This window comes from Ictalurus furcatus, chromosome 14, assembly GCF_023375685.1.
Source record: "Ictalurus furcatus strain D&B chromosome 14, Billie_1.0, whole genome shotgun sequence".
NCBI lineage: Eukaryota > Metazoa > Chordata > Actinopteri > Siluriformes > Ictaluridae > Ictalurus > Ictalurus furcatus.
The window spans coordinates 18531515-18548594 of record NC_071268.1 but is presented as its reverse complement, the minus strand read 5'-3'; the positions used below and the strand labels follow the sequence as shown (position 1 = coordinate 18548594).

Sequence of the window (17080 nt, the reverse complement as noted above, 5' to 3'; positions counted from 1 at the left end):
AGGCTACTAATGGTTTTTTTTGTGTCAAACCAGGTTTCATTTTGACTTGCTAGTAAATGACTGATCCAAGAGGGTTAAATTTTTTTTTTTTGCTTGTTGTTTTACAGAAGGGTCTGGACAGTCTTCTATTCTTCAGCTTTACCTTACAGCTGCTTACCTTGGTTGAATGACCTCATGTATTTACCCTGAGTGCCGGCACATGTTTGTCACTGCTTTCAAATAAAGGGTCAGGAGAGCCGGACTACGTTTATGACACTTCGGGGACTATCAGTACCATGGTGGAGGCAGCGGGCTGCCACTATTTACATTTTCATTTGCCAGCTGTCAGGGCCTGGCTTCCCTTGGTGGCCAACTGGTTGCTTGCTGTACCTGATCAAGAGGCCCCTGAATAGAGAGAAGGGTACTGCGGGAGCTTGTTCCTTGTCCATAAATCCCACGATAGATGACCTCATATTAGAAAGGGTCAGATTTAAGTTGGCTGATTCACAGAACCTTGATGGACTTTGAGGGTGTGGACATGTTACAGCTTTCACATCAATATAGTGTTAAGTGGCTTTGAAAGGAAAGTGTGTTGCTGATAGATTTTGACATGGTTAGTACTGTTACGTGAGACGACTTGGGCGAAACTCTCTAAAGTCCACTAGGTGGCAAATCCTTTCAATCAGAGTTTTCCGATTCGTATTTTTTTTTTTTTTTTTTTTTTTTTTTTAAATATATATCTTAAACCTAATATGCAGGTGTTTTTAATTCTGGTACAGCATCCAGTTTGCACCATGTGTGGAAGCTGGCAAACATTATTATGTGCAACACAAGGGAACCAAAGAACCAAAAATGGGAAACATCACTTTAGATATGTGTGTGACAGGAATTCTTTTGGCTACTGAGGTTAGATTTAGATATAGGCAAACCATTGAATAGCTGAATTAATAATGGTCAATGAGAGGTTTGCTCACAACGGAACGTGTGTGTGTGTGTGTGTGTGTGTGTGTGTGTGTGTGTGTGTGTATGGAGCTGTCATCACGTTATATCATTACTCCTACCTATTTTCCCTTTTTTGCATGAGATACTTCGAGCCCTAATGAGAAGTCCGGTAGGTGAGCTGTGAGTGTGTAGAAGCCCTCTCTCTCTCTGAATTCAGTCTGAATGACAGGCAAAGCCACAGGGGGATTACCTCTAAAGAAAGACACTGGACATGGTTATGACATTCACTCTGCGCCATCAGTTAGGTAATTTTCCAACTCTAATTCCTGGACTAATTCTTTTGTTCCACTTGGCTTGGCATTGCATGTGTAAGTGTCTATGGAATTCCCATTTTCCCCTCAGGTGTAGGTTAGAGTAAATACCAGAAAACCCATAACCAAATGCAATTGGATGCCATGTTTTAAAGGATATATTGGTTAACAAATATGAAAGTTTAGTATTCCCCATATTACATATTAATTGATTAAGTGTTCACTGAAAGTTAAATTATCAGTTTAACTGTAGAAATAGATCATGGAAATGCGCCCCCCCTGCAGTATTTTGTTTGCTATTTTGTCCCAAGGATTTATACCTAGTGTGGTTAAATGTTCAGCCTGAATCTAACAGGAAAATACAAACCTTACAACTGCCTGAGATTTTCTTTACTTGAAAAACACCATCCTGTGGTTCCTGTGGTTCCTTCAATTTTGTGCCTCACTTGTCACTAATGAATGGTGGTCCTTTCTTTTACATAAACCAAACTCCAAACTGTTTCTCATTCGAAATGAACCGTCACAAATCATCCTTTACTATATACTTAGCTCCATTCCATTAAGCCATGTAAACATTAAAATGCTACAGATCTCTTGTTGTGGTTTTCAGCTCTTTCCCTTTCTCTCAGATTTTAACTTGGACCTCTTAAGGATTTTGTTTATTCTCCTTGCGTGTTTTTTCGTATCTCTGTTTGATCCCAAAACATTGCCTCTTTATGCTTGCGCTCTTGTTCATTACAAGCCAGAACTGCAAAATGAAGTTTACGTTATTGGAGTGCTTGACCAAAATCGGATGGGCCTAGTACGCATCCTTGGTGGACCTCTCCATCAACGAGTCCTCAGACAGTTGTTGTCCATCTGTTGTTGCAACGTTTTGGAAGTTGGATACTAATTAAAGTGATGTCCAGCCCATCCTGCCATTTAGCCTAGTGCTTACCCCACCCCAGCACCTCTGTCCTGACCAAAGCATAGAGCAGCTGTCTGGGCCTCTGATTAGCCTGGGCTAAAGTGGACACCCAGGATAATAATTGGATAAGGTTTTCAAGCAGTATAATTCAGGCTTGTACCCTTCCTTCCACTCCCCCCATTCTCTTTTTGCCCTCTCATCTGTCTTCAGGTCTTTTGTCTGAGGTCTCTGTTTGAGAAACGGAGCCTCTCATCCTATTATTCTGTTGTTGGAGTGTCTGCCAGTGATGGGTGAGTGAAGACTAGAATCTGAAATCAGCAGTGGATTTGGACATCACTCATCAGCTCAATGTGGGGCGGCTTTGTCGCATTTCTTAATGCCAACAGAGCTAAAACAAATAATCCTGCATGTATATCAAGATTATCAAGTTCTCGAATTGAACTACTTGAAAAATGCGTTTACGCACGTGGGCTTTTGAGGTAGTATGATGCATTTAAAAAGGCGTTACTTTTTATTTGAAAGGAAACATCAGGTTTGTCAGAAAAAATCTCTAGCACACTCACCACACACAAACACACATTTTGGTTGTTTTGCTAATGTGGCGTGGTCAGACGGAACAAAAACAGGTTGTTAAATGCAGATGGTATGACTGAAAATATTAAAAGGGAATCCTTTTAGCAGCATATAAAAGTGACATTTGTCAACCATCTCCAGGAAAGTGAACAGTATACTTTTGGCGCAGGTGCAGTGGTGTGATGTAACTAAGCTCAGATCTGTTAGCTTCATTGCGTTATAGTAATAATCTGTTTCTCAAGAGCAGTCAGCATGTAATCATCTTGTAAATGTGAAGTGAAATTGAATGTTAGAGCTGGGATTATGTATCCTTTTAGAAACATTTTACACACCTATTTCCTCTTTACCCCAAGTACTTTTATGTTTTGCTTGTACCAGAGTTCCTCCATATTACATGCAATGGGCTGCATGCTGGTATCTGTCAGTAAGCCGGCTGTAGGTGGGGTGAGATGACTTCCTCTGATCTGAGCTTCTCAGGTGGATACCAGGAACATACAGGCCCTGTCTAACCCCATGTCTCCCCAAAACTTTTCTTAAATGGGCCACCAGGACAGGCCTGATCTTCCCTCGCCTCCAGCCAAAAGATCCTGTGCTGATGTGTGAGCCTAAGCCTAAGGCTGCTTAAGCCTCCCTCACCGCTCTCGGCTCTGTTGATGAGGAATTGAGAGGAAGACAAGCAGTGTCTCTTGGAAGGTGATGGAGTCGACGCTGAGCTCCTCTTAATCACCTTTTGCTGTTCGGCATGCGCTGCCTTTGGTGTACCTGACAATGTGCTTGTTCCAATCTCTTAACCCTGCCAGGGTTCAGCCTTCTTTTGCCACCAAATCTTCAGGAATTATTCTTTGGCGCTACCCATGATTGACAGGAGAAGAGCTTATGTGTAATTTTGCAAAGCGCTTCCACTGTTCAACGCTCAATATGTTCAGGCTTGTTGGCAGGTTAACCATCCCCTGAACAAAAACAGCCTGAAGTGCCTGACTTTGAGTGCTGTCACACAGCATAGGAAACTCTGACCTCATTAAGAAGTGGAAGCGATCTTCTCATCTTGCACTCAAGTTCTCTTCACTCTGAAAGCTCGAGTGACTGTGTATCTTCTCTCTGTCTTAAATTATTTTTTCTTTCTTATTTTTAGATATATATTTGGAGCTTCATGTTTTTACTATATTTACTCTTCTTTACTGTGAACACCAAGTTTTACAGCCAAGTCAGAATACGCGATATAAATGCTTTTTTCTCTCGCAGAACAAGTTTAGTAATTTATTATTGGATTGAGGAGACTTTGGGACGTTTGTGGTCTGGAGCCACTGCCAGCCTCTGAGATGCTTCTTTCCTTCGTCAGCTAAAGCCCAAGAGATCTGTGGATCTTTGTCTTACATCACATGACTCACTTAAAGGGTTCCCACTTTGAACTTGAAGGAATTTTATGATGCAAGTAAAAATGTCAAGTCTGTAAACAGTTTGATTTGAGAAGCATGTCAGTTGAATGACTGGTTTATGTCCTCTTTTAGACATGGACACTCAGCCACACCATATGAGTTTCAGGCACAGTTTGGTTGACCTCCTTTTAAAAGTTTTATCACTTTTATCTACGGTAAGCAACGAACAAATGCTGCATTTGAAACAAGTCTGCTTTGTGCATGTTCTCTACTCTTAACATGATATTGTGTAAGTAATGTTTTTATTTTTCCCAGCAATCCATGCCCTTATATTCCCTAAGCTCTTGTTTGTCAGGCTAGACCACCCTTGCTTTGTGTGCAGGTCTGTGTATTTGTTGTCCTGCGTCAGGGTTGGGGTTGGGGGGGGGGGGTAAAAGGGTTGCGCACTTTTGAGATTTAGCAGGAATTCTTTGGGGATCACTTTTTTTTCAGTTGTCACTCAGTCCCGTTTGGAAAGAAGGAGGTTGGGAGAGAAAGACGGGATCCTTACACAGCGAGAGCAATGTGATACCTCGCCCCGTTCTCCTCTGCATGCGTGTTCATGACTGACTCTCTCTCTCTCTTTCTCTCTTTCCCCTTCTCTTTCTCTTCTCTTCTTCAGAATAATGCAGATCAGGTAGCGTTTCAGGTGGGAGGGGGTCTGTCTGCACTGGAACAGATTCTGCAGGTAGTCACGGCTGCCTCCACTCCCACAGCCGTCCCACGCATTCCACTTAAGTGAGTACCAGCTCTTGCAAAGTCTCTCTCTCTCTCTCTCTCTCTCTCTCTCTCTCTCTCTCTCTCTCTCTCACTCACACACACACACACACTGCCTTTTCAGACACGTTTTTAAATGTTTTTCTGTTTCAGCCTCTTTTTTTTTTCTTTCCTAAAGCTTTATATTTGTCATTAAGCTTTACTACCAGTCAAAACTGTCGTAAGCTTAATTAAAAGTTTAATTAAACTCTATTATCTTGTCGAAGGTAAATTATCTATCATGTGGAAGGTAAATTCCACAATCATATTTTATTAGGTGAAAACATTCTTGTGCTCCTAACAGATTTCATACACTACATGGAGAATAACTTTTTCATAATTAATAATTCATTATGATTACATAATTAACTGGAGAAGCTCTCTTCTCTCTGCCCATGATTGGTGATCATAATCCAGGCTCCCAGAACAACTCCATCTCAGCTGTTCAGACAGTTCCTCGTTATCCAGAACCCCTTCATTGCAATAAATAGTTACAAATGCGTAATGAATAAGGATGCTCTCTGTTTAGAAATAAAAAGGGCTGCATTTAAGTCATCCATTTCTCCTTTGCTTGCTGCCATACAAAGGACACATTTATTGAGTGCGTCACAGCGAAATGGAAGTGTGGTTTGAATAGTGGCAATGGAGTTTGCGGGGTTGGCCACTAGATAACCTCACAGAGAGAGCTTTTTCCACTAGAGAGAGCCCTTAATGGACTAGAATGGCTTCTCTCTCCATCATTAGCATTTGCTTTTTTTTTTCTTCCAAATATCCCCTAATGGAGGAATGTTACTTATATTTATAATGCTTTTACAGGCCATCTAGTGTTTATTGATTTTTTTTTTTCTTTCCCTCTCAATCTCTCACACTCTCTCGCTCTTTCTTAATCAGTCATTCATTGTAGAAAATTTGAGAGGAAGTTTAGGATTGTAATAGATTTTTATGAACTGAACTGGAGTGAAGTTTTGGAGGAGGGTAGGTCTGGTTTGGGCTTGATTAACCTATGTGTGTGTGTCTCTGTTTGCGCACCAGTTCGTGTGTGTGCTGGCCCGGCCGTTCAAACACTTCCGCCGTTCTCTTGTTGTTTTGAGATATCCACTTAACTAGCTCGGAAGGAGGCCCAGATCTTTGAGGCACGTCTGTCATTCGTACTGGTCTGTTGCAATCACACACTGAAGTGGCTCTTTTGTAAGGATTAAAGAATGTCCTCATCTTCACTTCCTATCATGGCTGAATCACTTCCCAGTTTTGGCTTGTTGAAAAGTCTACCCCTCCTGACGAACCATGAGTATTCACTGAAGATAAATAGGAATTATTTCTAATAGATATTGAAATTTTTTTATATATATATATATATATATATATATATATATATATATATATATATATATATATATATATATATATATATATATATATATACACACACACACATATACGTGCCCCGCAATTTCATGTCACTACCGAAACCGTCCATTGGCTGAGACTGATTTTAACCACACCCCTACATTTTTGATCAGGAAATATTGTGTCCCTCTCTCTCATAGCTACATGGTGAGTAGATAGGTCCCATCATTTTGAGGTAAATGTGTTCAAAAGTCTGAAAATCTGTGTGTAACTTTAAGGAATGTCACTACCAAACCCCTTTTATTTGTGTAATAAACAAACTTTTTTGGGTGTTGTTCCATACAATTTTGTTTTTGTGTGTACAACTGTTCAGAACTGTGCTAGCTAACCATGTGCTGATTAGCATCGTTGAGCTACGCTCAAAAGTATCTAAAATTGTCACTACCGTACTAGATACAACCGAAACATGTAGTGAAGTCTCAGCCAATGGACTAAAACATACACTGTTTCACTAGTGACATGAAAGTGCGGCACACGTTTGGACAGCAGTTCTGTAGAAGGGCTCATATAGGAGATTTTTGCCCTTTAAACTGTTAGAAAAATTAAACTATCGCCATTGTTCAGATTATCTGAATGGCTCACACAAGATGAATGGTGTATAGTAGGTATTGGACACCCTGAGAATGACCAGGGCCAGTTGTCTGGTTTGTGAATGGCTCTCACCACTACTTCCTGTATGACAGGCTGAGCAGAGATCAGGATAGTAAGACTGCCTAATTTCTCCTGCCTGTCATGCCGACGCTTTCTGTCTTAATTCGCTCTATGCTTATTGTAACTCATAGGCAGGCTTGTGATTGGCAGGAGGAAGATGGTGTTGCACCATCGTCCACCCTGGCCTATGTCTCTTTTAAAAAAAAAAAAAAAAAAAAAAAAAAAAAAAAAAAAAAAACCTTTTGTCATTGCTGTTCCTAACTAACTCGCGCCGTTTTAACCTTCATACTTGTAAGAAAACGATGACGAGATACTACAGTGTACAGTATCGGAACAGGGCATGATACAAGTGTGCATGCGCTAATCATTCTTCCTCATCTCTGCTTCATAATGGAACTCGACTGAGACACTAACCCTCACAACAGCTCTAGTTTATCTGTTTACTGTAATGCTGGCGTATCGATCGCCTCCTTTCAGATAAGCTGAGTGATTTACAAAAAAGAACAACTGCGGAGATGCTGCTGGAATATTACGCCCCAGGGAGGAGAATTCCATCTTGTTAGCATTACATTAATGGGCTAATTCCAGCGCGAGGCTCCGTTAATGTCCCTGTGCTACACTGCGGCTCAGAGTGGAGGGTTGGGCAGCAGGGGAGGAAATGGGGGTCGGATGTCTGGAGCAGGAAGGTCATTACGTTTGTGTGAGTAACGGGGCAAGGGAAGAGCATGCAACAACCTGGACGTTAACCCACATGCTTACTGTTTAACTCTACAAGACAGGGATGTAAAAGTCCATGTGAAACAGTCACTCTTGTATATCCTGCTACAGTGATTTTCTTGTTAGTAAAATTTTATTCTTCGCCATTTTGTGAGAAACGGCATTCCGTCAAGCTTACTTTGTTGATTTGTGAGAGAAACGTACTGAGTCACAGCGATCCCTGCCTCTACGCAGAGACAGAGGATCACTTTTTAAATGAGTTTCACACTGACAGTGGTGGAAAGGGGAAAATGTTTTCCCATTTTAATTTTATTACTTGTCACTCTTATTAATCTTTTTAATTGATCAGCCATGATTGCTGTCTATTTGATCATACAAATTATTATTGAAATTGATATCTCTTACTTTTGTCATTGTAAACATACTTTGACATGTTTATGATGATGACAGCCCGACTGCTTGTCTGTAAGAGAGCCTCTTGTATGCTTTTATGCTGTAGAGTGTGCTGGATCCCCTGAGACAAGACAAGAAAGCACATAGATTAAGCTGTAAAGCTTTTTTTTTTTTTTTTTTTTTTTTTTTTTTTTTGAGTCTTACCTTTCCCCCGGGGATGAAGAGTGTGTGACTATACTAGGAGGTGTGTCTGGTTTTGAGATGAGTTTTGTAGAGCTTTAGAACACATTCCACGGTCTCCCAGTAGGGGTCACTGAAGAGGACGGAGGAGAAAGTGAGAGAGCTGGGCTCGAGACCAGGCTGCTGTCAGCACACAAGCCCGAGAACAGGGAACTGAGTATGATTAAGTCACCGCTATCCCAGAGACACACGTCTAGAGCGATGGTGGGGGTCACTTCTAAACGGATTTTATAAATGACTTTAAGGAAATCAGTTTTTTCGAAATAGACTAGAGACATTTGAAACTTTCCCCAAGGTCAACAGGTCTGAAAAGTTTCGGAAATGGAGAGCACTTTGCCCGTGCTCTAAGTGTGGCCCACTTTGTGCTCCAGCATCCTGTGCTGTCTCACTTTCTGAGTGCTGCTTGCGAGCGCAGTGACGCGGGGCTGCTTGTCACCTCACCTCCGTGTCACACGATGACTGAATGTACCCGGTGAAAGCTTCCACCAAGCGTGGTTTCATTTCAGGATGCCATTATGCTGCACACGCGCATGTGTGTGTACGCATGCTGTGCGGTGCGTGACAGAGCACCCGAGACTTATGCCCCAGCTTATGCCCGGCCATTTGCAGAACACCGGGAGGAATGGATGTCTTGGAAGCAGTCATGATATCGGAAAAGATCAGTGGCAGAATCAAATTAAATGTCATTTGGATTGCAGTGAAAGAAAGGATTGTTTAACAAGTGCTAGGCAAAGGATTTGCTCTTCACCTTTTCTTTTTGGCTCTAGCTTTTCCTTTCCCTCAAGGCCCCCCTCCTTTTTTCCTCCACTTCCTTTCCAAAAAGCAGGTATTGCAGTCAGGCTGAGTACTTGTTCAGATTTCTGTGTTTTGCGTATGTCAAGCCTGAGTGGACATATAGGAGAAAGGGGGAGATTATATTGAGAGATTGGGAAATGTGAGCTTCTGGCCTAGGTCAGGCTATTTCCTGGTTGATAACCCAGTTACAAGGGGGTGCAGAAAACGACCTTTACATGTTGCTGCTGCTTATCCACCACATCCAGATCTCTGGTTTTGGGTGCTCCTTCTCCCGACGAAGTGCACCCGTGTTCCCATGCGGCTTTAGTTTCCAAACCTCTTCAGTTTTGTAAAAGAAAAGTTTTGGGGCAAACGCGTCGTATAGGAGTGATACCCCCTCCCGTGCCCTCCCCGAGGTTTTCCATCTTTCCTGCCATCTTCCTGTTGTCCCTGGGATACCTCATGGATTTCAGAAGGGGTTACATGGGTTTATTTGAGCCCATGGGTCAGTTTAGTGACCCGCTAACTAGGGCCACCCAGGCTGATGAATATGCCCTGTGGGCGTGATCTACATGTGAAGGAGAGGGTGCAAAGGTGTGGCCTTTACTGTTTGCCACGGTGGGCTAATCAGAGGGTAGGTCTGCTTGGGTGTCTGAGGTTAAGCTGGTTAGAGTAGGTGAGGAGATTACAGTGCTTGTTATCTGCATCTCTTGGTCCTGTATCCTTTATCCATTCCTCTTTATCTCCTCTGCAATATCTCTCTCTCTCTCTCTCTCTCTCTCTCTCTCTCTTTCCCTCTCACTCACCACCGCCCCCCCTTCCCCCCCTTCCTCTCCTATACTCTATGCTCTGTTAGTGTAGGGTGCCTTTGGAACTTAATCCTATGTCTACAAGATAAGGCTTCATTATGGCCAGATTAACAATGCGCCTGTTGTTTTTGGGGGCAGCCTACAGTCTGGTAGCAGAATGGGCACTGAGCACCATGGACCATCCTGAAGCCAGTGAGCACTGTCAGGAGCAGCAGTCTGTCAGGGAATCTCAGAGCGAGGAATGTTGCCTTCAAGAACGAATGGCACATGTGGGCCACCGCTGCATACTCCTCGAGTAACACGAGAACAAGTACAATGGCACTTTACCAAATTGCTCATCAAAATCTTTGACGCAAGCTGTCATCATCAGGGAGAAGGGGCTCGAGATTCCATACTCAAGCCTGGTGTTAGGTGTCATGCTAATCACTCTCAGTTAGCCAAGAGCGAGCTGAAATAGCAACCGGGTTACAGCTTCCTGTTGCTGACAAGAGTGTGAATATTAGTCATTTTAGCAGTACAGTGACAGCTACAACTATTTTATAATGTGTCTAGCCTGAGCCAGTCAAGTTCAGAATTAAGATTTCTACCACAAGAGCCTTTTTTGTTTGTTTGTTTTTGTTTTTTGTTTTTAAACCTGTTATTTAGCAAATAAGCTATTTCTAAAGCTTGTTTTATACTAGAGGTAGCATGGCACAAGCAGCAAAGCTTCCATGATGATTTTGTTTTTACACAAATCCCAGGGAGTATATTTTGTATGTTTCTAGTGGCATGAATGTGCTTTGTGAATTTGTATGTGGTTCACACAGCTAGACTAATATTAGCACAGCAGAAAATAGTGAAGGAAAACATCTCTTGCATGTTATTATTTCAAGCTGCTTTTTCCTCCAGGCTGTATTTTGACCGCATGCTGAAATGTCGGCTCTTAATTGTTTTGCTCCACCTTTTTGTTGTTTTGCATAATTACCACTTATTCTTCAGTGGCGAGTATGCAAACCAGGAACTTGTCCAGCAACTGTGTAGTCCCTGAAAAAAGGTTAGAGAACCTTGATGAAAACGCTCTTGTAGAAGACAAATCAACGACCGCACTAGTCGGCAGGGTTGAACACTGCAACTGTAGAAGTAGTTGAGTAACACCACACCCAGTAAAATATGCAATAGCTTTGTTCCCTATGCATTGTTGCTTAGCACTAGGTCTTGCATAGCCTTGGTGCCCTCTTAAAGATTAAGATATTTTAGAATGGTTTGGTTGATATGAAGTGTATTATGTATTATATATATACACAAGATAACAGTTTATTGTATGTATAAAGCTCTGAATATTGCATCCTCCTTCTACCTTGCTCCCCAAGTCCCTAAATACTGTGATTTGTTGTATGTTGGAGGTTGATCCTAGCACTGGGGGTTAGTTGTGAGATTTGGCCAGTCGACAGCTGTTTTGCCCTTTAATAAGATTAGCGTAAAGAAATTAGTCATGTGCTCTTTAATCTGCTGTTTAACCGTATGAGCCACCTGAGGGCTGCCCTGTCCTGCCCGATCCTCCTGCATTCCTCCCCACAATGATCCTATAGGCATCAGATAACCTGCTCTTCAGGAACCCCCATAAACAAGCACCTAGATCAGGTTCACCATACATTTTGCATGGGTTTTTAGTACATCAGCCTACTGAAGTTGGACCAAATTAAAGCTATGAAATTGCCATCTTCATGTGCATGTGTATTATTCTTATTCACTTATTATGGCATCTTAGGTGCTATGTCTATCCAAGACCATATGTTTGTTTAGCAAATCATTGAAAAGAAGAGCACTTGGTGGTTAAAAATTAGTTCATTTCTGAAAATCAATATTATTTTACCTTTTGTCAGTGCCAGGTAAACTGCTAATATCAGTTAAAACAGCAATAGAGTTTAAGCTTTCAACTCAATGTTCATGCTTGGTGAACCCTGAACACTCGGAAGGCCATCCTTCAATCCTTGTCTGGTCATTCGACACCACCTCTCCTTCAAAAATCTGCCTAAAATCAATATGGATACCTGAAATACCATGACAAGTGTTAAAAAGATCTTTACCTGAAGTAACCCATGTTCTATCGTCTTTAAACATGTGCCAGTTCTGTTTTACAGGTGCACTCGCTAATTTTGTTTGGTCAAGTTGAGAATATTCGTAATTTTTTTTGGATCTGAAGCGGATTTGAGATGGAGTTCCACAATCAGGGCTCTCCTTTTTTCTCTTTTTTTTTTCTTTTTTCTTTTTTTTTCCACTGGAAAATCAGCGAGGCAGAGGCAATGCTGGTCGGCTGCCCAGAGTGCACAGTTCGGAGGGGATCTCATGTTTCTCTCCCCCGTTTACCGAACAGAGCCTGCAGTATCACTCCACTCACCCATAACCATCCCTCCCTCCCTCCCTCTCTCCCCGTGGCTCTGTTTCACTCCTCAATAGATAGCTTTCTATCAGTGCAAAAGAAACACTACACTGTCCGTGCTCTTGCAAATCAATGTTCCATGTGCTCACTGAGCGAGTGATTTTTAAACATCGTACATAAATTGAACCAGACCTCACTCGGCACCTTGTCCGGAACGTTTATTGTTAGCTTGTCGGAGGCGAAAACATGTCGATTAATAACTTCACATAAAACGGGTACACCCGATTTTTATAAGGAGAGGCAATCAGGCGGTCTGAAAAAGCGCAGAGCTCAGAGTGATGTGTGGAACACTTGGACTCTTTCCCAGGAGTCCAGTCAGAGCGCCTTCTCCTCGTGGTCCCATGCTGGATGGCTGACGCTTTTTACGCCGCTATGTCAATACTGACACCACTATCTCCCAGATCTGTCCGTCGGCGGTTTAAATATACATTCCCGCTTTTGTCCGCGGGGTGGAAGTTATCGACAGGCCAAGACGTCCGTGGGCCGACGTTATTTTTATTTCGTACGCCAATGTAGTTTGGCTGAAAACGCCGAACAGATGGCGACGGTTGCGGTAGATATCAAAATGTTTACGACTGGGAATAAACACGGCCTACTTTAAACCAGGAAAGTCGGATTCCTTTCGTCCACACCACAGATAGGACCCCGCCACTCTGCTTTGGGTTAAAATATACAGTTGTCAGAAAATATTAACTGATGAAAGGAGGGAGTGGATTGGGTGGAGGGTCTGCCAAAGTCAAAGTGGTGTGACTGGTCACTTATCAGCAGCATTAATCTGCTCTCAGGCTGGTGTGCAGCAGACATAATACAGCGGAGTGACTGACTGACTGCTGACTGGCCTGCAGGCGCTGACGGCTTGTTTCTTATCTCCGTACGGGGAGAAAAAGAATAGAAAGGGAAGACAGGACAAGCAGTGATGGAGTGATTTTAGAAGGACGGAGGTGGAAAGAGGGAGTGAGAAAGAAGAGGAATTGGACAGATTGAGCAGTCTGGTTCCTCCAGTCTTTTTAGCGAGAGCATGATGACCTTTTCTTGAGAAAGAGTGTCTGGGGGGAGGGGGCTGCAGAGATGCTGTACTTACATTGTTTTTTTTTATTTTGTTTGTTTTTGTTTGTTTGTTTGTTTTTAAAGAAATGCGTTATTGTATTGTTAGGCTGCTCATATGTAATGTTTACACCCCAAGCTTATAGTGACTTTTTAAAAAATTTTATTATTGTTATTTTTTAAAATTATTCTTACTATATTACAAACTCATTCGATTGGTAGCATGTGAAATGTAAAGTAGAACCTGCCCTACTGTGTTGTCCTACTCCTGTTAACATGCTTACCTGTAATGGGGAGGAAAAACACAAGGAGTGTTTGGCTTTTCTTAACCAAATCTGGTGTGTGTTTCAGGTCTCTGTATGCCGCTGTGAATGTGTATTACCTGGCCTGCTCCCGCTGCTACAGCAACTGCTTTTACATTTTCTACAGCAACAAAATCGCCCCTCTCATGGACCTCCTTCTCCACCAACTAACGGTAGACCTTTACCACGCAATACACTTAGCAGTTAAATTCTCTCTTCTTTGCCACTTATCGCTGTTGGTCGAAACAGTTATTGTTCCGCTCTTGCATTATTGTCATGCTTATTTCATGTCATGATCAGTATAAATGGAAAAAATATAATTTCTGCTTTTACTCCTCGTGCTTTTACTCCTTGAACACATGTATCCCATCCACCAGACTGAGACCAGAGCCAAAAAAAAAAAAGGAACCCTAACACGTACATCACACGTCTAGTTTACATGAGTCACTGAATCATCAAGAGTTCTAGGAAAACACTGTTGCTAGATTCCATTTTTTTGAGTGTGTATGTGGGATCGTGCCCAATACAAAAGCTCCCACTAGTAGACAGGTAAGATAACGTGAGGGTTAATCTCGCACTGTACACACCATATACACATGTGTTAGTAGCATAAACAAGCAATTAAGAGAAATGTAAAGACGGTACAAGCAGTGTGCCAGCTCATACTATGTCCCTCAACACTGAGCCTAATCTTTAGCTGTAAATTCAAAACCTGACACAAGCCTGGAGTGTGTGTCTGGAAGTTCCAGATTTGAGAAGTCATGTTTCCTGTGGGCGTAGTAAGAGATGAGGTCCGTCTCGAAGCATTTGTTTACATGTGAATTAACCCGGCAGCTATTCAGGCCACTCGCTTGGTGATTCTGTCTGGAAGATTTTCAAGATATTATAAATTGGAGCATTCAAAAAGGATTTGTTTGTATCATTAACACCTGTATTTTGCTAAATATACATATAAATATACTAAATCTATTTCTTTTTTTTTCTTTTTTTTTTTTTAAACATGTAACAGACTTTTGTTTGTCTCCATGAATGTTTATATAACAAAAATACAGCATTTATCTAAATTAACAGCTAAAAACCAAAAGGATATCCTTCTGGATGCTGAAGGTCAAGTTAAAGTAGCTGTTAGTATATTCAGTATGTGTACCATAGCACATAAATATAGTTCTGTGCTTAACCTTATATCTGTACATTAAAAGAGTGAGCGTATGTAGTGCTGGGCAGCCATGGCGTCTCTCCCCTTCCCCTCCTGTAATTAGATTTGTTAAGAATGTAGCAGGCTTTGCCTGCTTTGTCAGTGTTCTTATTCGTCCTTCAGTTAAAGCTGACATCTGACCATTGGCTGTACTAGTGCTGTATATTACTTCCTCCCACAGAATGACTGGCCCATGCCTAATCACGCACCCTCTTGCCAAGCACTTATCTGATGATCAGACATCCGACTTCTTTTATTTAGTGATCCAATCCAAGTTTGGGAAAGTGTTTAGCAGAAGTGATGAAATGAAACAGACTATAGAGAGCCTATAGTGCATACACATTATATATACCATGATTACTTTTTAGCGGAATGCAAATCATAACTCCAGCCAGAAGGTTCAAAAACACTTAAATCAAAGTTAGGACTCCTTAGTATCTGTTAAGTCCAGCAATCTGCACTCAGCTGTAGGGCCTGCATGCTGGATACATGATGCCGCTAGCAGCACCCTGCCAGGCTTCTTGTATACCCCTTGCTGGCACGCCACCAGTGACAGTGTCACTCTGAGTTTAACCGTCAGTTTATAGCCCAGAGCTGATGAATAATAAATAAGACGCGTGTTGTTATTTATGTCTCGAAGGATCAGGATTCCAACCAAAGACTAATGGTATGTGCCTGAAAACAAAGAGGAAGGGATCGTTTTTATTTGCACCCCCCATGACTTAATTGGACAGGCTTTAAAATGCACACTGAGGTTTAAATGTCCTCGTCTATTGTGCAGTTGATATTGAGACTGCAGGAGCTAATGCTGAATGAGCTCAGATACATATCACTGCCAAGATTAGAAGTAAAGGCAAGTTTTGCTTCAGTGGGTTAGACCTACAGTCAAGATAAAGGGCTAGATTTTCAAAACTCGCATCAGACCATTTGAAATAGCTGATCCGAAACCTTATTCGTTGATGTTAAAGTTATTGTTTTAGATTAACAACATGTAGGTGTTGGTATTCCATGGCCAGTTAATAATTATGTCTCTAGCTGAGTCTGAAGTGATGTATAAATATCTAATATGCATTTTGTGACTCTGTTCCAACCCAGTAAACATAGCACTTCTCAGTAGCTCTCATTCTTAAATAAATACACACTCCCTCTCACATACACACACACACACACTCTCTCTTTTGTGTCTTGCCATCTTGCACTTCTTCCCTTGCTGCTTCTTTTCACTCATTTCTTAATCTTCCCTCTCCTATTTGTGGTTTTTAGCTCTATGTTCCTGATGAGGATAAGTCCATCTTTGGCCGCTCTGTGAACAAGCAGATCTTTGAGGGTTTGACCACCGGTCTGCTCCAGACCATTGCTACAGTTGTGGATCTCCTGGATCCTTCTGGACTGGGAGCTGGAAAGAGTTCTTCCTGGGTCTGCTCCCCCGATATCAAGATTAAGACCGTCGATAACTTCTGCACCCGTGCTCAAGACCTCATCGGGTCAGTCTGTGTTTTAGTTATTCTTACCTAAATAAGGAACTGTGTGCAAAATTCTGCCTTTTATGCCTTTTTGTGACTGCCATCTTTGGATTTCTGCCAAATACACATTCTTGCAGTGGAATATCTGCTCTTTGCAATTGGTACCCACCCGAGTGCTTCTCTTCCCGCTTCTTTGTCTGAAGCAGGAATACGAGTTGTTTTTTAACCTCTACATTCTTTCTCACATATTCATGTTTAGTGTGACATAGCTTGTGTGTCTGTAAGGGGATTTCTGCTCAGTAAATTGTTGCCGTAAAATATGACTATTGGAAAGGATTCTTCTCTACAGGGAAAGCTAACTTGGAAACAAACCAGAAGTTTAGCTTTTCCTGTATCTGGTATAGTTACAAGCATGGGACCAGATTTCAAGAAGCTGCTCCTGAATCCCTGTCCATGCCCATCATTTGACATCATACATGAGGGAAGATTATCCAGACTATAGTGTATTTGAGCTTTTCCATCACCCTGGATGGGTGTCAACCTTCTCAGAGATATTGGCAGTCTTGTCACTGTTTACCCTCTTTCATATATACCACATACAATCAAAACTTAAGTCCTTGTCTGCTCCAGCCAAGAGGAGCTGCAGCCAAAATCTGTTTCTGGAACTACACGACTTCCAGTTGAACTTGGTCTGAGAGCAAAAGGGCGCGAGGGAGGGTCCAAACTTTTGGTTTAGTCCCTGTCCATGAGGAAAGACAGACTGCCTTGGAGTCCTGGTGAAAC

The 17080-nt window shown here is 42.0% G+C and overlaps 1 protein-coding gene across 6 annotated transcripts in view; it reads left to right on the top strand.

Moving 5' to 3' along the window:
• Positions 1-17080, top strand: part of scaper (S-phase cyclin A-associated protein in the ER) — a 95623-nt gene that overhangs the window by 59379 nt on the left and 19164 nt on the right. For all 6 annotated transcript variants that reach the window (XR_008387772.1, XM_053642446.1, XM_053642445.1 and 3 more), the window contains 3 exons: positions 4750-4865; positions 13689-13812; positions 16098-16318. Coding sequence is in view for 5 of the 6 variants with exons in the window: in XM_053642446.1 (XP_053498421.1) it covers positions 4750-4865; positions 13689-13812; positions 16098-16318 (461 nt within the window). In the remaining variant the exon portion in view is untranslated. The remainder of the gene's footprint in view (positions 1-4749; positions 4866-13688; positions 13813-16097; positions 16319-17080) is intronic.